Consider the following 14,780-nt stretch of genomic DNA (forward strand, 5'->3'; position numbering starts at 1 on the left):
ATTTAACACACACCAAATTGATATATGATTATATTGTTAGTGTGTGCAAAATGCGACCAATTTTGCCCAACAATTACAAACTACAAATTACTCTTTTTTGGCGGATAACTGCACCCGTGTAACACACCTATTTTGCACGGGCGCGGTTATTTACATAAAACAAGGTGTTGGATTACACTTGGATTCTAGGAAAGACATGGCGGACACATCGAGGTTGACGAGTGGAGACATGACAGGACTTCTGGTAATTGTTCTTTGGGCGTCCTTGTCCATTCCATGTGGAGCTCTGGAGGTGAATATGGGTAAGGTTTATATAGCATCAGTAGATAGAAATGTGCATTGGTATAGGCCTAGAATAAGTATATGTTTAATGCAATACATTTACGTAATGTACATTTTAAATTGTGGCCTTGATAGAAATAAAACTTGGGCTTCTGCCTTCAAATATTGTAAGGCTAGGCATGCTAATAAAATAATACTTCAGTGCTTTCAACACTTACGTTAATTTAAACGAATGTTCAAGCAGTTGCTTGATTTTTTACATGAATATTTAAATTGATGGATTTAAAACTAAATAATTGGATCAGGATGCTTCTAGTGATTGAAGTTCTGCTCTTCATACACACTATTTCAGTTTGATACATCAACCTTTAATAATTTACAAGTTCATTCGAAAGCTATATAGCTTGTGTCAAAACATAAAATACAAGAAGTCAATTATTTAATGGCGTCTTCAGTATATTACTTAATATTAAATTTTCTAGTCTCCCCTTAAAATTAATATATAAATATATATATCATATATAAATATGTTCTTTTTCTTTTTTCTAGTTTTGTGCAATTCAGATTCAAAAGTAAATAGTAGTATAAACTTACATATATGTTTTCGTTTTGACCTAAGAACATGTACTATTAAGATAATTTGTTGTTTGTACCATGTTATTTGTTAATATGTTTTATTTCACAACTCTTTGGTTATAATTAAGCCATGTCTCTTAATAAACCTTAAAAAAAGTAGTTGCTCTTTAAGTATAGAAATTCCCTAAAATCCGTCATATCAGATCAGCTAGTTTAGTTACCTTGTCCAATCAACACTAACATTGGTAAGACTGTGTATGGGCAGAATATCCTGGTCAGGTTCCATAACTAGCCATGTAGCCTCAGTCACTCCAGAGTTATGGCCTTTGAATTGACAATAACTGTATTAACAGTGTCCGCTCACTAAATTTGGCTCAATATACACACATTTTTTCAACAAACTTGGTGTCCTTTTTTTGTGTCGCATTTTGTAACAGTTGGTGCTCTTGTTCATATTGGTATTGTCAATTGGTTAGTAAAAAGGTGAACCAATGGATTCCAAAAAAACAAACATTTGACCTCATTGGATTTGTAGCATTTACCCATATTTCTATCATTTGATTGTTGAAGAGTTTGATCAGGTATGAATATCCTATTGTAATGTTACTGGTATAATGGACAAGATATGGAAGTGAACAATCACCCACGTATAATTTATAACATAAATAAGTATGTACGGTTACTCAATAATACCATCTAATTCTTATTACCATGATAAATGTGAAGGCCGTCAAGTCATTCAAAAAGTTTTTGATCACAAACGAAAGTGCGCTGTCGCGGACGACATTGTTCGGAGGTGACACAAAGCAAATGAATATGAACAATCGAGGTCAATATTTTATTGCTGTTGTAAAGGGACTTATCTCGTAAACACCAAAAGTGGATTCATGAAAATACATGACTTTCGGTGCTCAATCGGTAACAAATGATCGGTATCAAAATGTAATAAGCACTGATCCTTTATGTATTTCTCTTTTTCATAGAATACAGGTAAATGTGAGTTTACATTTATAAACAAAGGATCTTGAAATAATCAGATCATTTGTGCGCTTATTAAAATCCTTTGGTTAGAACTGCATACAAATACTCATGACATTCTACGTATGTGTATGTTCTTCTACGCGTGTGTATGTTATTCTAAGTGTGTGTATGTTATTCTTTGGTGTGTATGTTATTCTACGTGTATGTATGTTATTCTATGTGTGTGTATGTTATTCTACGTGTGTATGTTATTCTAGGTGTATGTATGTTATTCTACGTGTATGTATGTTATTCTACATGTATGTTATTCTACGTGTGTGTTATTCTACATGTGTATGTTATTCAATGTGTGTGTATGTTATTCTACATGTGTGTATGTTATTCTACGTGTGTGTATGTTATTATATGTGTGTGTATGTTATTTTACGTGTGTGTATGTTATTATCCCCCGCTTGAAAAGGCGAGGGGATATAGTAATGGTTGGCGCAATTCCGTGCATGTGTGCGTGCGTGTGTGCGTGTGTGCGTTAGTCCGACATTCATTTCTTTGCATCTCCTCTTACATTTCTCATGCGATTTCTACCAAACTTTCACAGATTGATGATCATAAATTGAAGCAGCGCATATTGTCAGGTTTCCTGATTTGACCATTTTTGAAAGAGTTATTGCCCTTTGCTTATTTTACATTTAAAATTGGTTTCTTCGCAACTCCTCTGTCTGGCTTTCTTGATTCAACCATTTTTATACGCCCGAAGGGTCGTATAATGTTATGGCCTCCATCGTCTGTCTGTCTGTCTGTCCGTCTGTCCGTCCGTTAGCAATTCCGTGTCCGGGCCATAACTTGGTAACTAATAAAGCGATTTTCAAATAACTTTATACAAATCATCACTACATTAAAAGGATGTGTCGCGCGCAATTTCCAGGTCCATACCTCAAAGACTAGAATCACCATGGGGGTGCGTTAGCAATTCCGTGTCCGGGCCACAACTTTGTAACTAATAAAGTCATTTTCAAATAACTTTATATAAAGCATCATTACATTAAAAGGATGTGTCGTGCGCAATTTCCAGGTCCATACCTCAAAGACTAGAATCACCATGGGGGTGCGTTAGCAAATCCGTGTCCGGGCCACAACTTGGTCACTAATAGTCATTTTCAAATAACTTTGTACAAAGCATCATTACATTAAAAGGATGCGTCGCGCGCAATTTCCAGGTCCATACCTCAAAGACTAGAATCACAATGGGGGGGCGTTAGCAATTCTGTGTCCGGGCCACAACTTTGTTACTAATAAAGTGATTTTCAAATAACTTTATACAAATCATCACTACATTAAAAGGATGTCACATGGAATTTCCAGGTCCATACCTCAAAGTCTAGAATCACCATGGGGGGGGGACGTTAGCAATTCCATGTCCAGGCCATAACTCAAAGACTAGAATCACCATGGGGGGGCGTTAGCAATTCTGTGTCCGGGCCACATCTTTGTAACTCGTCCGTTAGCAATTCCGTGTCCAGGCCATAACTTGGTAACTAATAAAGCGATTTTCAAATAACTTGATACAAATCATCACTACATTAAAAGGATGTGTCGCGCGCAATTTCCAGGTTCCTCTGTCTGGCTTTCTTGATTCAACCATTTTTATACGCCCGAAGGGTCGTATAATGTTATGGCCTCCATCGTCTGTCTGTCTGTCCGTCCGTCTGTCCGTCTGTTAGCAATTTCGTGTCCGGGCCATAACTTGGTAACTAATAAAGCGATTTTCAAATAACTTTATACAAATCATCACTACATTAAAAGGATGTGTCGCGCGCAATTTCCAGGTCCATACCTCAAAGACTAGAATCACCATGGGGGTGCGTTAGCAATTCCGTGTCCGGGCCACAACTTTGTAACTAATAAAGTCATTTTCAAATAACTTTATACAAAGCATCATTACATTAAAAGGATGTGTCGTGCGCAATTTCCAGGTCCATACCTCAAAGACTAGAATCACCATGGGGGTGCGTTAGCAAATCCGTGTCCGGGCCACAACTTGGTCACTAATAGTCATTTTCAAATAACTTTATACAAAGCATCATTACATTAAAAGGATGCGTCGCGCGCAATTTCCAGGTCCATACCTCAAAGACTAGAATCACAATGGGGGGGCGTTAGCAATTCTGTGTCCTGGCCACATCTTTGTTACTAATAAAGTGATTTTCAAATAACTTTATACAAATCATCACTACATTAAAAGGATGTGTCACATGGAATTTCCAGGTCCATACCTCAAAGTCTAGAATCACCATGGGGGGGGGACGTTAGCAATTCCATGTCCAGGCCATAACTCAAAGACTAGAATCACCATGGGGGGGCGTTAGCAATTCTGTGTCCGGGCCACATCTTTGTAACTCGTCCGTTAGCAATTCCGTGTCCGGGCCATAACTTGGTAACTAATAAAGCGATTTTCAAATAACTTGATACAAATCATCACTACATTAAAAGGATGTGTCGCGCGCAATTTCCAGGTTCATACCTCAAAGACTAGAATCATCATGGGGGGGCTTTAGCAATTCTGTGTCCGGGCCACATCTTTGTTACTCGTCCATTAGCAATTCCGTGTCCGGGCCATAACTTGGTAACTAATAAAGCGATTTTCAAATAACTTTATACAAATCATCACTACATTAAAAGGACCTCAAGCCGAATCTTCTTTGGGCGTATAATGCTCCGTTTCCTGGTGCTCTTGTTGAAAGAGTAATTGCCCTTTGCTTATTTTACATTTAAAATTGGTTTCTTTGCAACTCCTCTTACGTTTTTCATGCGATTTCTACCAAACTTTCACATATTGATAATCATAAAGTGAAGCAGCGCATATTGTCTGGCTTTTGCGATTTGACCATTTTTGAAAGAGTTATTGCCCTTTACTTATTTTACATTTAAAATTGGTTTCTTCGCAACTCCTCTTACGTTTTTTCATGCGATTTCTACCAAACTTTCACAGATTGATGATCATAAAGTGAAGCAGCGCATATTGTCAGGCTTTTGCAATTTGACCTTTTTTGAAAGAGTTATTGCCCTTTCTTAATTTTACGCATTTCTTATGTTCCTGAGAAACTAACCTTACCATTGATTGGCTTTTGTTACAAAAAATGCCCCCATGAGGCGGAGGATATAGCTGTCTGTGACAGCTCTTGTTTCTAAATGTGTGTATGTTATTCTACGCGTGTGTATGTTATTCTACGTGTGTGTATGTTATAATATGTGTGTGTATGTTATTATATGTGTGTGTATGTTATTCTACATGTGTGTATAATATTCTACATATATGTATGTTATTGTACCTGTGCGTGTTATTCTACGTTGTGTATGTTATTCTACGTGAGTGCGTGTTATTCTACGTAAGTGTGTGTTATATTCTACCTGTGTGTGTTATTCTACCTGTGTGTATGTTATTCTACGTGTGTGTATGTTATTCTACATGTGTGTATGTTATTCTACGTGTGTGTATGTTATTCTATGTGTGTGTATGTTATTCTACGTGTGTGTATGTTATTCTACGTGTGTATGTTATTCTACCTGTGTGTGTTATTCTATGTTTGTGTATGTTATTCTACGTGTGTGTATGTTATTCTACCTGTGTGTGTTATTCTACCTGTGTGTGTTATTCTATGTGTGTGTATGTTATGATACATGTGTGAATGTTATTTGATGTGTGTGTATGTTATTCTATGTGTGTGTATGTTATTCTAAGTGTGTGTATGTTATTCTACATGTGTGTATGTTATTCTACGTGTGTGTATGTTCTTATATGTGTGTGAATGTTATTCTTTGTGTGTGAATGTTTTTCTACGTGTGTTTATGATATTCTACGTATGTGTATGTTATTCTACGTGTGTGTATGTTCTTATATGTGTGTGAATGTTATTCTTTGTGTTTGAATGTTTTCTATGTGTGTGTATGATATTCTACGTATGTGTATGTTATTCTACATGTGTATACATGTTATTCTACGTGTGTGTATGTTATTCTACCTGTGTATGTTATTCTACGTGTGTGTTTGTTATTCTACGTGTGTGTTTGTTATTCTACCTGTGTGTATGTTATTCTATGTGTGTGTATATTATTCTACGTGTGTGTATGTTATTCTATGTGTGTGTTACTAAGATGATAGATTTCAGTTTGACCATATTGATTAATGTGTAAATCTTTGTAATGCCATTTTAATAAAACAATGTCTTGAATTCATACTTCATATTTACTGCAGTATTTGAATTATACCAGAATGCTTCCCTGACGACACGATTGTGATAACCAACCCTGACCCGGGAACGTGGCTAAGCGCGTATGCAGAAGACTCGACAAACATATGCACGGTTACCATGGCGGCTGATATGTCAACAATCTCTCTAACAGGATGTAAAAAGGTACTTTAGTCAGTTATACTTGAATATATGCATTTTAACTAATATATATTTGCGTTCCTAATTTCCTGCGTTCTAAACGATGGTCATTTATTACTATGTGCGTCCCTTGCTGTAAATTTCCTCCCTCGTATTTGTATCCTCTCTGATATTTTTGGCGCGCTTATAACCCTTATGATTGTATGCCCAGTGTACATTAGCGTAGCATCTCTCAATGAGTGAACTCCATTTGAGAGTGATTTGAGGTTACATGCAACCATTATTATCCCCCCCCCACCCTTCGAAGAAAAGGGGGTATATTGCTTTGCTCACGTCCGTCGGTCCGTCCGTCTGAAGACCAAACCTTTTCCTAGTGAATCTCGACAATTCCTGGACCTATGGTCATCAAACTTGACATAATTGGGCCTGACCAATAGATGACCCCTATTGATTTTTATGGGTCAATGGGTCAAATGTCAAGGTCATATTGACCTTATACTTGAAAAGTTTGTCAAATATTGTCCGAGTGATAACAACAATGCCTCAGGACCTATTCTCATCAAACTTGATATGGAGGCTGGGCCTGACAATTATATGACCCCTATTGATTTTAAGTGTCATTGGGTCGAAGGTCAAAGTCACAGTGACCTAGAATGCTAAAAGGTTGTCAGAGTGATAACTCGACCATGCCTGCACCCATGGCCCTCAAACTTGACATTTAGGTTGGGGTGACCAGTAGATGACCCCAGATTTTGAGGTCATAGAGTAAAAGGTCTAGGTCATAACTTATATTGGTCATTAAAAAATTACGTCATAATTATTTACTTATTCTGCTAAGAGGATACAAGTTTATCTGCAAATATCAGTCATGATATCTGAACATGATTAAAAACAGTAGCTACTATAATATTCTCACACTTTGTAGGGTCATAATCTTAAAGCCTTAGTTGGTAGGAGTGACCCCTTTGATAAATCTGAAAAAAAATTATTTTAGGTTAGATGTCACTAAATATTGTACAGGTCAAATGACACAAAACCAGGAGTTTATTCCCATCAAATCACTGATCTCCATGACATTCGTGACTGTGAGTTAATTTGTTGTTGTGTTTTTACACCGGCCTATCGTGTCAACGTGTCAAATGGTGCGCGATACTCATTGAATACACGTCTATAAAAGTGCACAATCATGAATGTATGCACACTTTGCATGTTTCTTGCCGTGCGAGAGCCTTACTGTGTCGTTAATCCTGACAGGACGACAACATCGTGGTGTCGTTGTCGAGCAGCAGCGGGGACAGTCCAACCATAATTGGAGGCCTGGACGCCACAATCTTCATCGTCCACTGTAAGGAAGACGGTATCTCCAAAGACGTTGTACAGGGAGTTGTCGTTTCGTAAGTGGTTGCTTCCTTTGTATGAAAAATATTTGTTTTAACCAGGGCCAGTTTTCAATATTTATCTTATCCTTAGACATGCCTCGGTTATTGGTCAGCTAAGTATACCGGCCAATCAAAACACTTAGTTTCTATTCTTAATTTTAAGTTCAATCTAAGTTACTTATTGAATGCGGCCCTGATCATTAGTATGACGTACATCATTGTTCGAGCGGGCGGGCGGCGTCAAACTTACCTATGAAACTGAATAATTTTAGTAAGGGTTGACTTATCTTGACAAGAAGAGATTATGGAGACCTTCATGAGATTGCATTTTGGGGCCCCTAGGTTCAAGGTCAAGGTCGATATAACTAAAAAAAAGAAAAACGATTGAAACTTAATTACTTCAGGTAGGAATGACATATTTTGACTTCAGTTGATATTTAGGAAGAGTTTATGTTTATGGATACCTTTCGTGGGATTGTGTTTGGGATCCCTGGGGGCAAAGTCAAGGTCACTGTTACTAGAAATGGAAAAAAGGGTTGAAACTAAATAATAACTTAAGTTAGGGTTGACATATCTTGACTAAACTTGGTTTTTAAGAGAGGTTTCATGGGATTGCGTTTGGGGCCCCTTGGGTCAATGTCAATGTCGCTCTTAGTAAAAATAGAAAAATTGTTGAACCCGAAAAATCTTAATTAGGGTTGCCATATCATGAGTAAAACTTGGTGTTTAGGATGAGCTAAGGTGATCTTTCATTCGATTGCGTTTGTGGCCCTAGTGTCAAGGTCGCTGTTACTTAAATAATAGAAATACAATTTAAACTGAATCTTACAAAGAAGGCTGCTGTTCTTTTGTCAATCATTGAAAACCTGGTTTCGTTGCATTGTGTTGTTTCTTGTTATTTACTCTAAAGCAAAATCAAAGCAAAATTCATAATTTGTTTCTAATTTACCTTTTTATGGAATTGTCCATTTCAAAGTTATCTTGTTACATTACACCTAAGCTTATTTTACCAGAACACTTGTACCGACGAGCGGGCCTCCGGTGACTCCCAGTGTAGGCGTCACGATGAACTTCCGGGACGTTGACCACACGGGGACTATCGTCACTTCCGGCGTTGTAGGGAATACCCTCACATGGACTCTCGAGGTTGACGGTAAGACCAGTCTTGTCATCTTGAGCCGTTAATGGTGAAGGTCTAACAGGAGTGTTTGTATTGGTATAGTGATCTTTAATAATAAGTATTCTGTCCGTTTGATTAAATTTATCACTTTTGTTATAACAGTTCTGTATCTTTAAACCTCTTGAAAACATGTTAAGAACAATTAAAAGGGATTCCATAGCGTCGATATGAGGCTCCATACTTGGAAGGCGTAGTTGAACTGATGTTGCTAAACACGAGAAACATGTCTTGATGAAGGAATGTTAACTTTCATAATTATAGTAGTATGCATGCGATAATACTCTTTTGTTATTTTGTGTGACATGTAACCTAACTGATGGAATGTCACAAAAAGGGGGTTGGTTTGATTGCATCGTCAGGTAAACTCTGGGAAAGAGTGCCATATTTTGATGAAAGCTCAAGGCACGTCGTGATTCCTAAATATTTTATTCAGGCTTTTCGTTGAAATATGGAGTTTTATCAGTGAAATAACATTAGCGAAAATATCAATTTGTATTTTCATTTCAGACTCAGGAGTGAAAATATATATATAAAGTTTTAAGAACTACTTTTAAAACCAATTGTAGTTACTTCCCTATGATTAAAAGCGAGTACCTCACATTGATGTTGCGTATAATAAAAATAATGTTCTTTTCAAAGTGTCTTACTGTAATACGAACTCCGTGGAAAATTCACACAACAATTAACTGATACTTAGCTGATAATAAAATACCCCACCACAAAATGTTAAATGTTGAATATCAACAACTAAACGTGGTTTTCACACCATCTTGGAAAAGACCCGTCCACAAGCGAATAAGGTCCATCTCTTATCTAATCTAGTCGATCAATGTGATTGTCATGAAACAAACACTAAAATTGGAAACACGTTTTCAATCCAATTGTTATAACTGTTTTGCTAACGCTTTCAACTTTTCAAATAGTCATTTAGTAAATGGCAACCAGTTTAATTTGGTCAATGTATGACTGCCTTGTGCCATGTTAACAGTATATTTCTTCCACGGTGCATCAGGTATGCCATGTTAGCAGCATATTTCTTCCACGGTGCGCAATGTTAGAGGAACATTTGTTCCACGGTGCATAAGGTATGCCATGTTAACAGTATATTTCTTCTACGGTGCATCAGGTATGCCATGTTAGCAGCATATTTCTTCCAAGGTGCGCAATGTTAGAGGAACATTTGTTCCACGGTGGCCATATGATAGGAATATTAATTTGTTCCACGGTACACAAGGTGCGCCATGTTAGCTGTATAATTATTCCACTGACACAAGCTTTGTTATGTTGGCGGTGTATTTTTCCATTTTGCACAAAGTGCGACATACTAGCTGTATATCAATTTTGTTCACTGTTCACAATGTGTGCCATGTTAGCAGTATAACTGTTCCACGGTGCATAAGGATTGCCATGTAAGGTGAGTTACGCTATTTTAATGTGTTTATTTTGTCCCACATTTCACAAGGTGCGCCATGTTAGCTGTATAATTATTCCACTGACACAAGCTTTGTTATGTTGGCGGTGTATTTTTCCATTTTGCACAAAGTGCGACATACTAGCTGTATATCAATTTTGTTCACTGTTCACAATGTGTGCCATGTTAGCAGTATAACTGTTCCACGGTGCATAAGGATTGCCATGTAAGGTGAGTTACGCTATTTTAATGTGTTTATTTTGTCCCACATTTCACAAGGTCTGCCATGTTATTGGTATGTTTGTTCCACAGTTCACAATGTTCTTTATTTGAGCTGTATATTTGTTTTACGATGCACTTTGGGCGCCATGTTAATAATACATTGTTCTATGATGAACAGGGACGCAATGTTAGAGGTATAATTGTTCCAAGTTATACCAGGTTAGAGGTATAATTGTTCCACAGGGTCACCCTGTTAGTGGTATGTTTGTTCCACAGTTCACAGTGTTCGCTATTTGACCTGTTTATTTCTTCCAAGATGCACTCGGGACGCCAAGTTAGAGTTATGTTTGTTCCAAGGTATGCCATGTAAGAGGTATGTTTGTTCCAAGGTACGCCATGTTAGGGGTATGTTTGGTCTTAGGTACGCCATGTTAGGGGTATGTTGGGTCTTAGGTACGCCATGTAAGATGTATTTATGTTCCAAGATACGCCACATTAGAGGTATGTTTGTTCCAAGGTTTCAAGGTTCGCCATTTTAGGGGTATGTTTGATCCAAGATACGCCATGTTAGAAGTATGTTTGTTCCAAGGTACGCCATCTTAGAGGTAAATTTGATCCCAGAGGGACATCATTTTTACAGTTTTTTGTCCCGACTTTGCACACAATACGTTATGTTTGTTTACCTGTATTTATTTACCCACAGAGGACTACTACTTGAAGGTATTGAGCTGTTCCGTCAACCCTGGAACGACCGAGGATCAGGACACGAAAGCCACTGTCATCACTGATGGGTGAATATATACACACACGCTCCGGCTATAGAATTATGAATAAAAAGCGGAAGCAATCAATTACTTTTTTGTTAAACATCTTCAATAACAATGCAGTTAAATTTCAAATAAGACAGGGTACCCCAATCATTCATCATTGAGTTTCATCGATGCTCGTGTTAACGTACGCCTAAATTGCCCCTTTCACTTACAGTTGTACAGACCTGCCCAATTTGGCACGGAGCTTCCATCCGTCCAAGAGCGCAGTGGTGGGTACCACCCGCGTCTACCACACCGCTTTGACCATGTTTCGCTTCCTCCAGAGTAACAATGTCTTCTTCCAGTGCACCTTGCTCATATGTCCGCCTGACGGCCAGTCAAACTGCGACATGGTACGCGAACATTTGTTTTCAAATCATATATAAGTACTGTAGATAGGATCCGTCACGAGTTGTCATATAATGCATATTAACGAGTTCGGGGTTTGTGTTAGTAAGCGAGCCTTTAGCGAGTTTAATAAAATTGTGAATTATATTATGACGAGTGTCAGATTCCTTTTATCGCATGCTCTACCATTAAAAAATAGCAACAATGACCAGCCTTATTCACCTGCTCTAGTTACCACAAGGCAATGCCATTTCCCGCACTACATGCATGCGCAAATCTAAGCATGTCAGTCAGTTTTTTTAATTGTTTTGGGGGGATTGTTTCGTAGCACTCGAACCGTTTCATTGTTTCGTTGTTGTTTTTTTGCATTGTCAGTGTTTAGTCTGCGCATATTATCGTCTGATAATGTAAGAATCGTAGCCGGAACTATCATAAAATGTTTTTCTTTAATGTCCAAGCTATTTGACGCTCACCTCTTGGTTGGAACTGTATTATATACGATGACAGGAACAACGATTTGGTAATCCTTAAATCTACAGAACTTGCAATTTACAAACAGATTATAATATACCTTTCAGACTTGCTCAAACGTGTCAAAGCGGTCTTTGTCCGGTAGGAGTATAAACAAAAAGGTCATTGACGGCACGGCGCTCCGTGTTGTCGCCAGTAGGAATATCCGCATCTTGGAGCCCACTATGACTCGACAAGTAAATGGTGGGGAAAGATTTGGAGGCAATGTTTTGACAAGTGAGCAAACTTTTCTATGTCAACAAAAAGTTAACCTTAACTTGAAAGTAATTAAAGGCTTTGTGCATGTGTTTACTTTGGCAATTTACAATTGTATAGCAAGTACCCTTCGTCGCCAAAGACAGAACGATTGGTGGCACCTGTTTACGATGCTCTTGTGCCCACTTTGATCGGTTTTAAATTAATTGTGTACGGTCCTATGTTCTATGTGATCACACTCTTCAGCAACACGTTACAGTATTGCGTCAGCGTCGTTAACGGCGTATTTCCTCGTCCTCGTGCTAAATATTGCATTACTAACTTCGCCGTCCCTGACGAGTTTCGTATATTTTTTAAACATTAATATTGTTAATGAATTGCTATAACCGTTTATTAATTCTGGTTATGATATGTCTTTCTTTCCAGTGATGGCGTTGCTTGTGTTTAACCTGTCCGTCTGACTCTGTGCCCTGCTCCCGTGACTTGAACTGACGCGCCAAATTACTTTGTATTAGAAAACGAATGTTAATTTTTGAAAGATAATAAATCTCTATTATTGATTAAAATACAAAAATTATGCATAAATAGTTTTAGTTTAATAGCTGGCAGATATGAGTTTTGCTGAGTACTACAAAATACATGCCCGCTCCACATATAGCACTGGCAATGTAAACTACATGTATATGCGAACGTATTTAAATGCATGCTCAATTCCCATAGTGATATAATATTGTTTATCATTTCTAGAACATGTCTTAATGTCTTTATACCCTAGTTCTACTGTAAGTGTGTGCAGGTGTAATTCAATATCCACTTATATGATTTCTTTGTATAATATATATGTGTGGAATCATTTTGTTTCATATCTTATCATTTTACTCGATCGTGTATACAGCAAGCTCAACGTTTAGACATATTATATATAGCTATATGCGGAATGTGCATGTCATTTGTTCGCATACAGCTCATCTTGTTACGGCCTATAGCATTAATCTCGCCTTGTTAAGTCTTATGCGCTTGTTGAGGTTTACACTCCTATATTTCACCTAAATACGGCCTATACAGATATAGTTCACATTGCTATGTCCTACTCGTACATAGCTCACCTTGTTACGGCCATTGCGCAAATGAAACCCACTGGTACAACGTACGCGCCCATTTCTCACATTGTAACGTCCAATATGCATATAAAACACCTAGGTACGACATACGCGCCCATTTCTCACATTGTTACGGCCATTGCGCATATAAAACACATTGGTACGACATACGCGCCCATTTCTCATCTTGTAACGGTCTACACGCATATAAAACACCTTGGTACGACATACGCGCCCATTTCTCACCTTGTAACAGCCTTTACGCATAAACACCTTGGTACGACATACGAGCCCATTTCTCACATTGTTACGGCCATTGCGCATATAAAACACCTAGGTACGACATACGCGCCCATTTCTCACCTTGGTACGGCCATTGCGCAAATGAAACACATTGGTACGCCCCCATTTCTCACCTTGTAACGGTCTATACGCATATAAAACACCTTGGTACGACATACGCGCCCATTTCTCACCTTGTAACAGCCTTTACGCATAAACACCTTGGTACGACATACGAGCCCATTTCTCACATTGTTACGGCCATTGCGCATATAAAACACCTAGGTACGACATACGCGCCCATTTCTCACCTTGTTACGGCCATTGCGCAAATAAAACACCTTGGTACAACATACGCGCCCATTTCTCACATTGTTACGGCCATTGCGCATATAAAACACCTAGGTACGACATACGCGCCCATTTCTCACCTTGTAACGCCAAATATGCATATAAAACACATTGGTACGACATACGCGCCCATTTCTCACCTTGTAACGCCCAATATGCATATAAAACACCTAGGTACGACATACGCACCCATTGCGCAAATGAAACTTCTTGGTACAACATACGCGCCCATTTCTCACTTTGTTACGGCCTATACGCATATAACCTAGGTACGACATACGCGCCCATTTCTCACCTTGTAACGGCCTATACGCATATAAAACACACTGGTACACATACGCGCCCATTTCTCACCTTGTAACGGCCTATACGCATATAACCTAGGTACGACATACGCGCCGATTTCTCACCTTGTAACGGCCTATACGCATATTAAACACACTGGTACGACATACGCCCCCATTTCTCACCTTGTAACGGCCTATACGCATATAACCTAGGTACGACATACGCGCACATTTCTCACCTTGTAACGGCCAGAACGCATATAAAACACCTTGGTACGACATACGAGCCCATTTCTCACATTGTTACGGCCATTGCGCATATAAAACACCTAGGTACGACATACGCGCCCATTTCTCACATTGTAACGCCCAATATGCATATAAAACACCTAGGTACGACATACGCGCCCATTTCTCACATTGTTACGGCCATTGCGCATATAAAACACCTAGGTACAACA

At 38.4% G+C, this 14,780-nt stretch overlaps 1 protein-coding gene across 1 annotated transcript; it reads left to right on the forward strand.

Annotated features, from left to right (window-relative positions):
• The first annotated feature begins 151 nt into the window (after nt 1-151).
• On the forward strand, nt 152-13,153 carry LOC128235275 (uncharacterized). Its single transcript, XM_052950084.1, has 8 exons — nt 152-302; nt 6,106-6,248; nt 7,479-7,618; nt 8,617-8,756; nt 11,120-11,207; nt 11,401-11,578; nt 12,152-12,320; nt 12,726-13,153. The coding sequence occupies exons 1-8, from the start codon at nt 197-199 to the stop codon at nt 12,758-12,760; spliced, it is 999 nt and encodes a 332-aa protein (XP_052806044.1). The 5' UTR covers nt 152-196; the 3' UTR covers nt 12,761-13,153.
• The last annotated feature ends 1,627 nt before the right edge of the window (nt 13,154-14,780 follow it).

Source organism: Mya arenaria, chromosome 5 (assembly GCF_026914265.1).
Source record: "Mya arenaria isolate MELC-2E11 chromosome 5, ASM2691426v1".
NCBI classification, from domain to species: domain Eukaryota; kingdom Metazoa; phylum Mollusca; class Bivalvia; order Myida; family Myidae; genus Mya; species Mya arenaria.

Excerpts from the sequence above, each read along its gene's own strand:
- LOC128235275 (XM_052950084.1), top strand. The coding sequence starts at position 197 with ATGGCGGACACATCGAGGTTGACGAGTGGAGACATGACAGGACTTCTG. Across the intron at positions 303-6,105 it reads AGCTCTGGAGGTGAATATGG|AATGCTTCCCTGACGACACG; the intron begins GTAAGGTTTATA and ends GAATTATACCAG. Across the intron at positions 6,249-7,478 it reads CTCTAACAGGATGTAAAAAG|GACGACAACATCGTGGTGTC; the intron begins GTACTTTAGTCA and ends TAATCCTGACAG.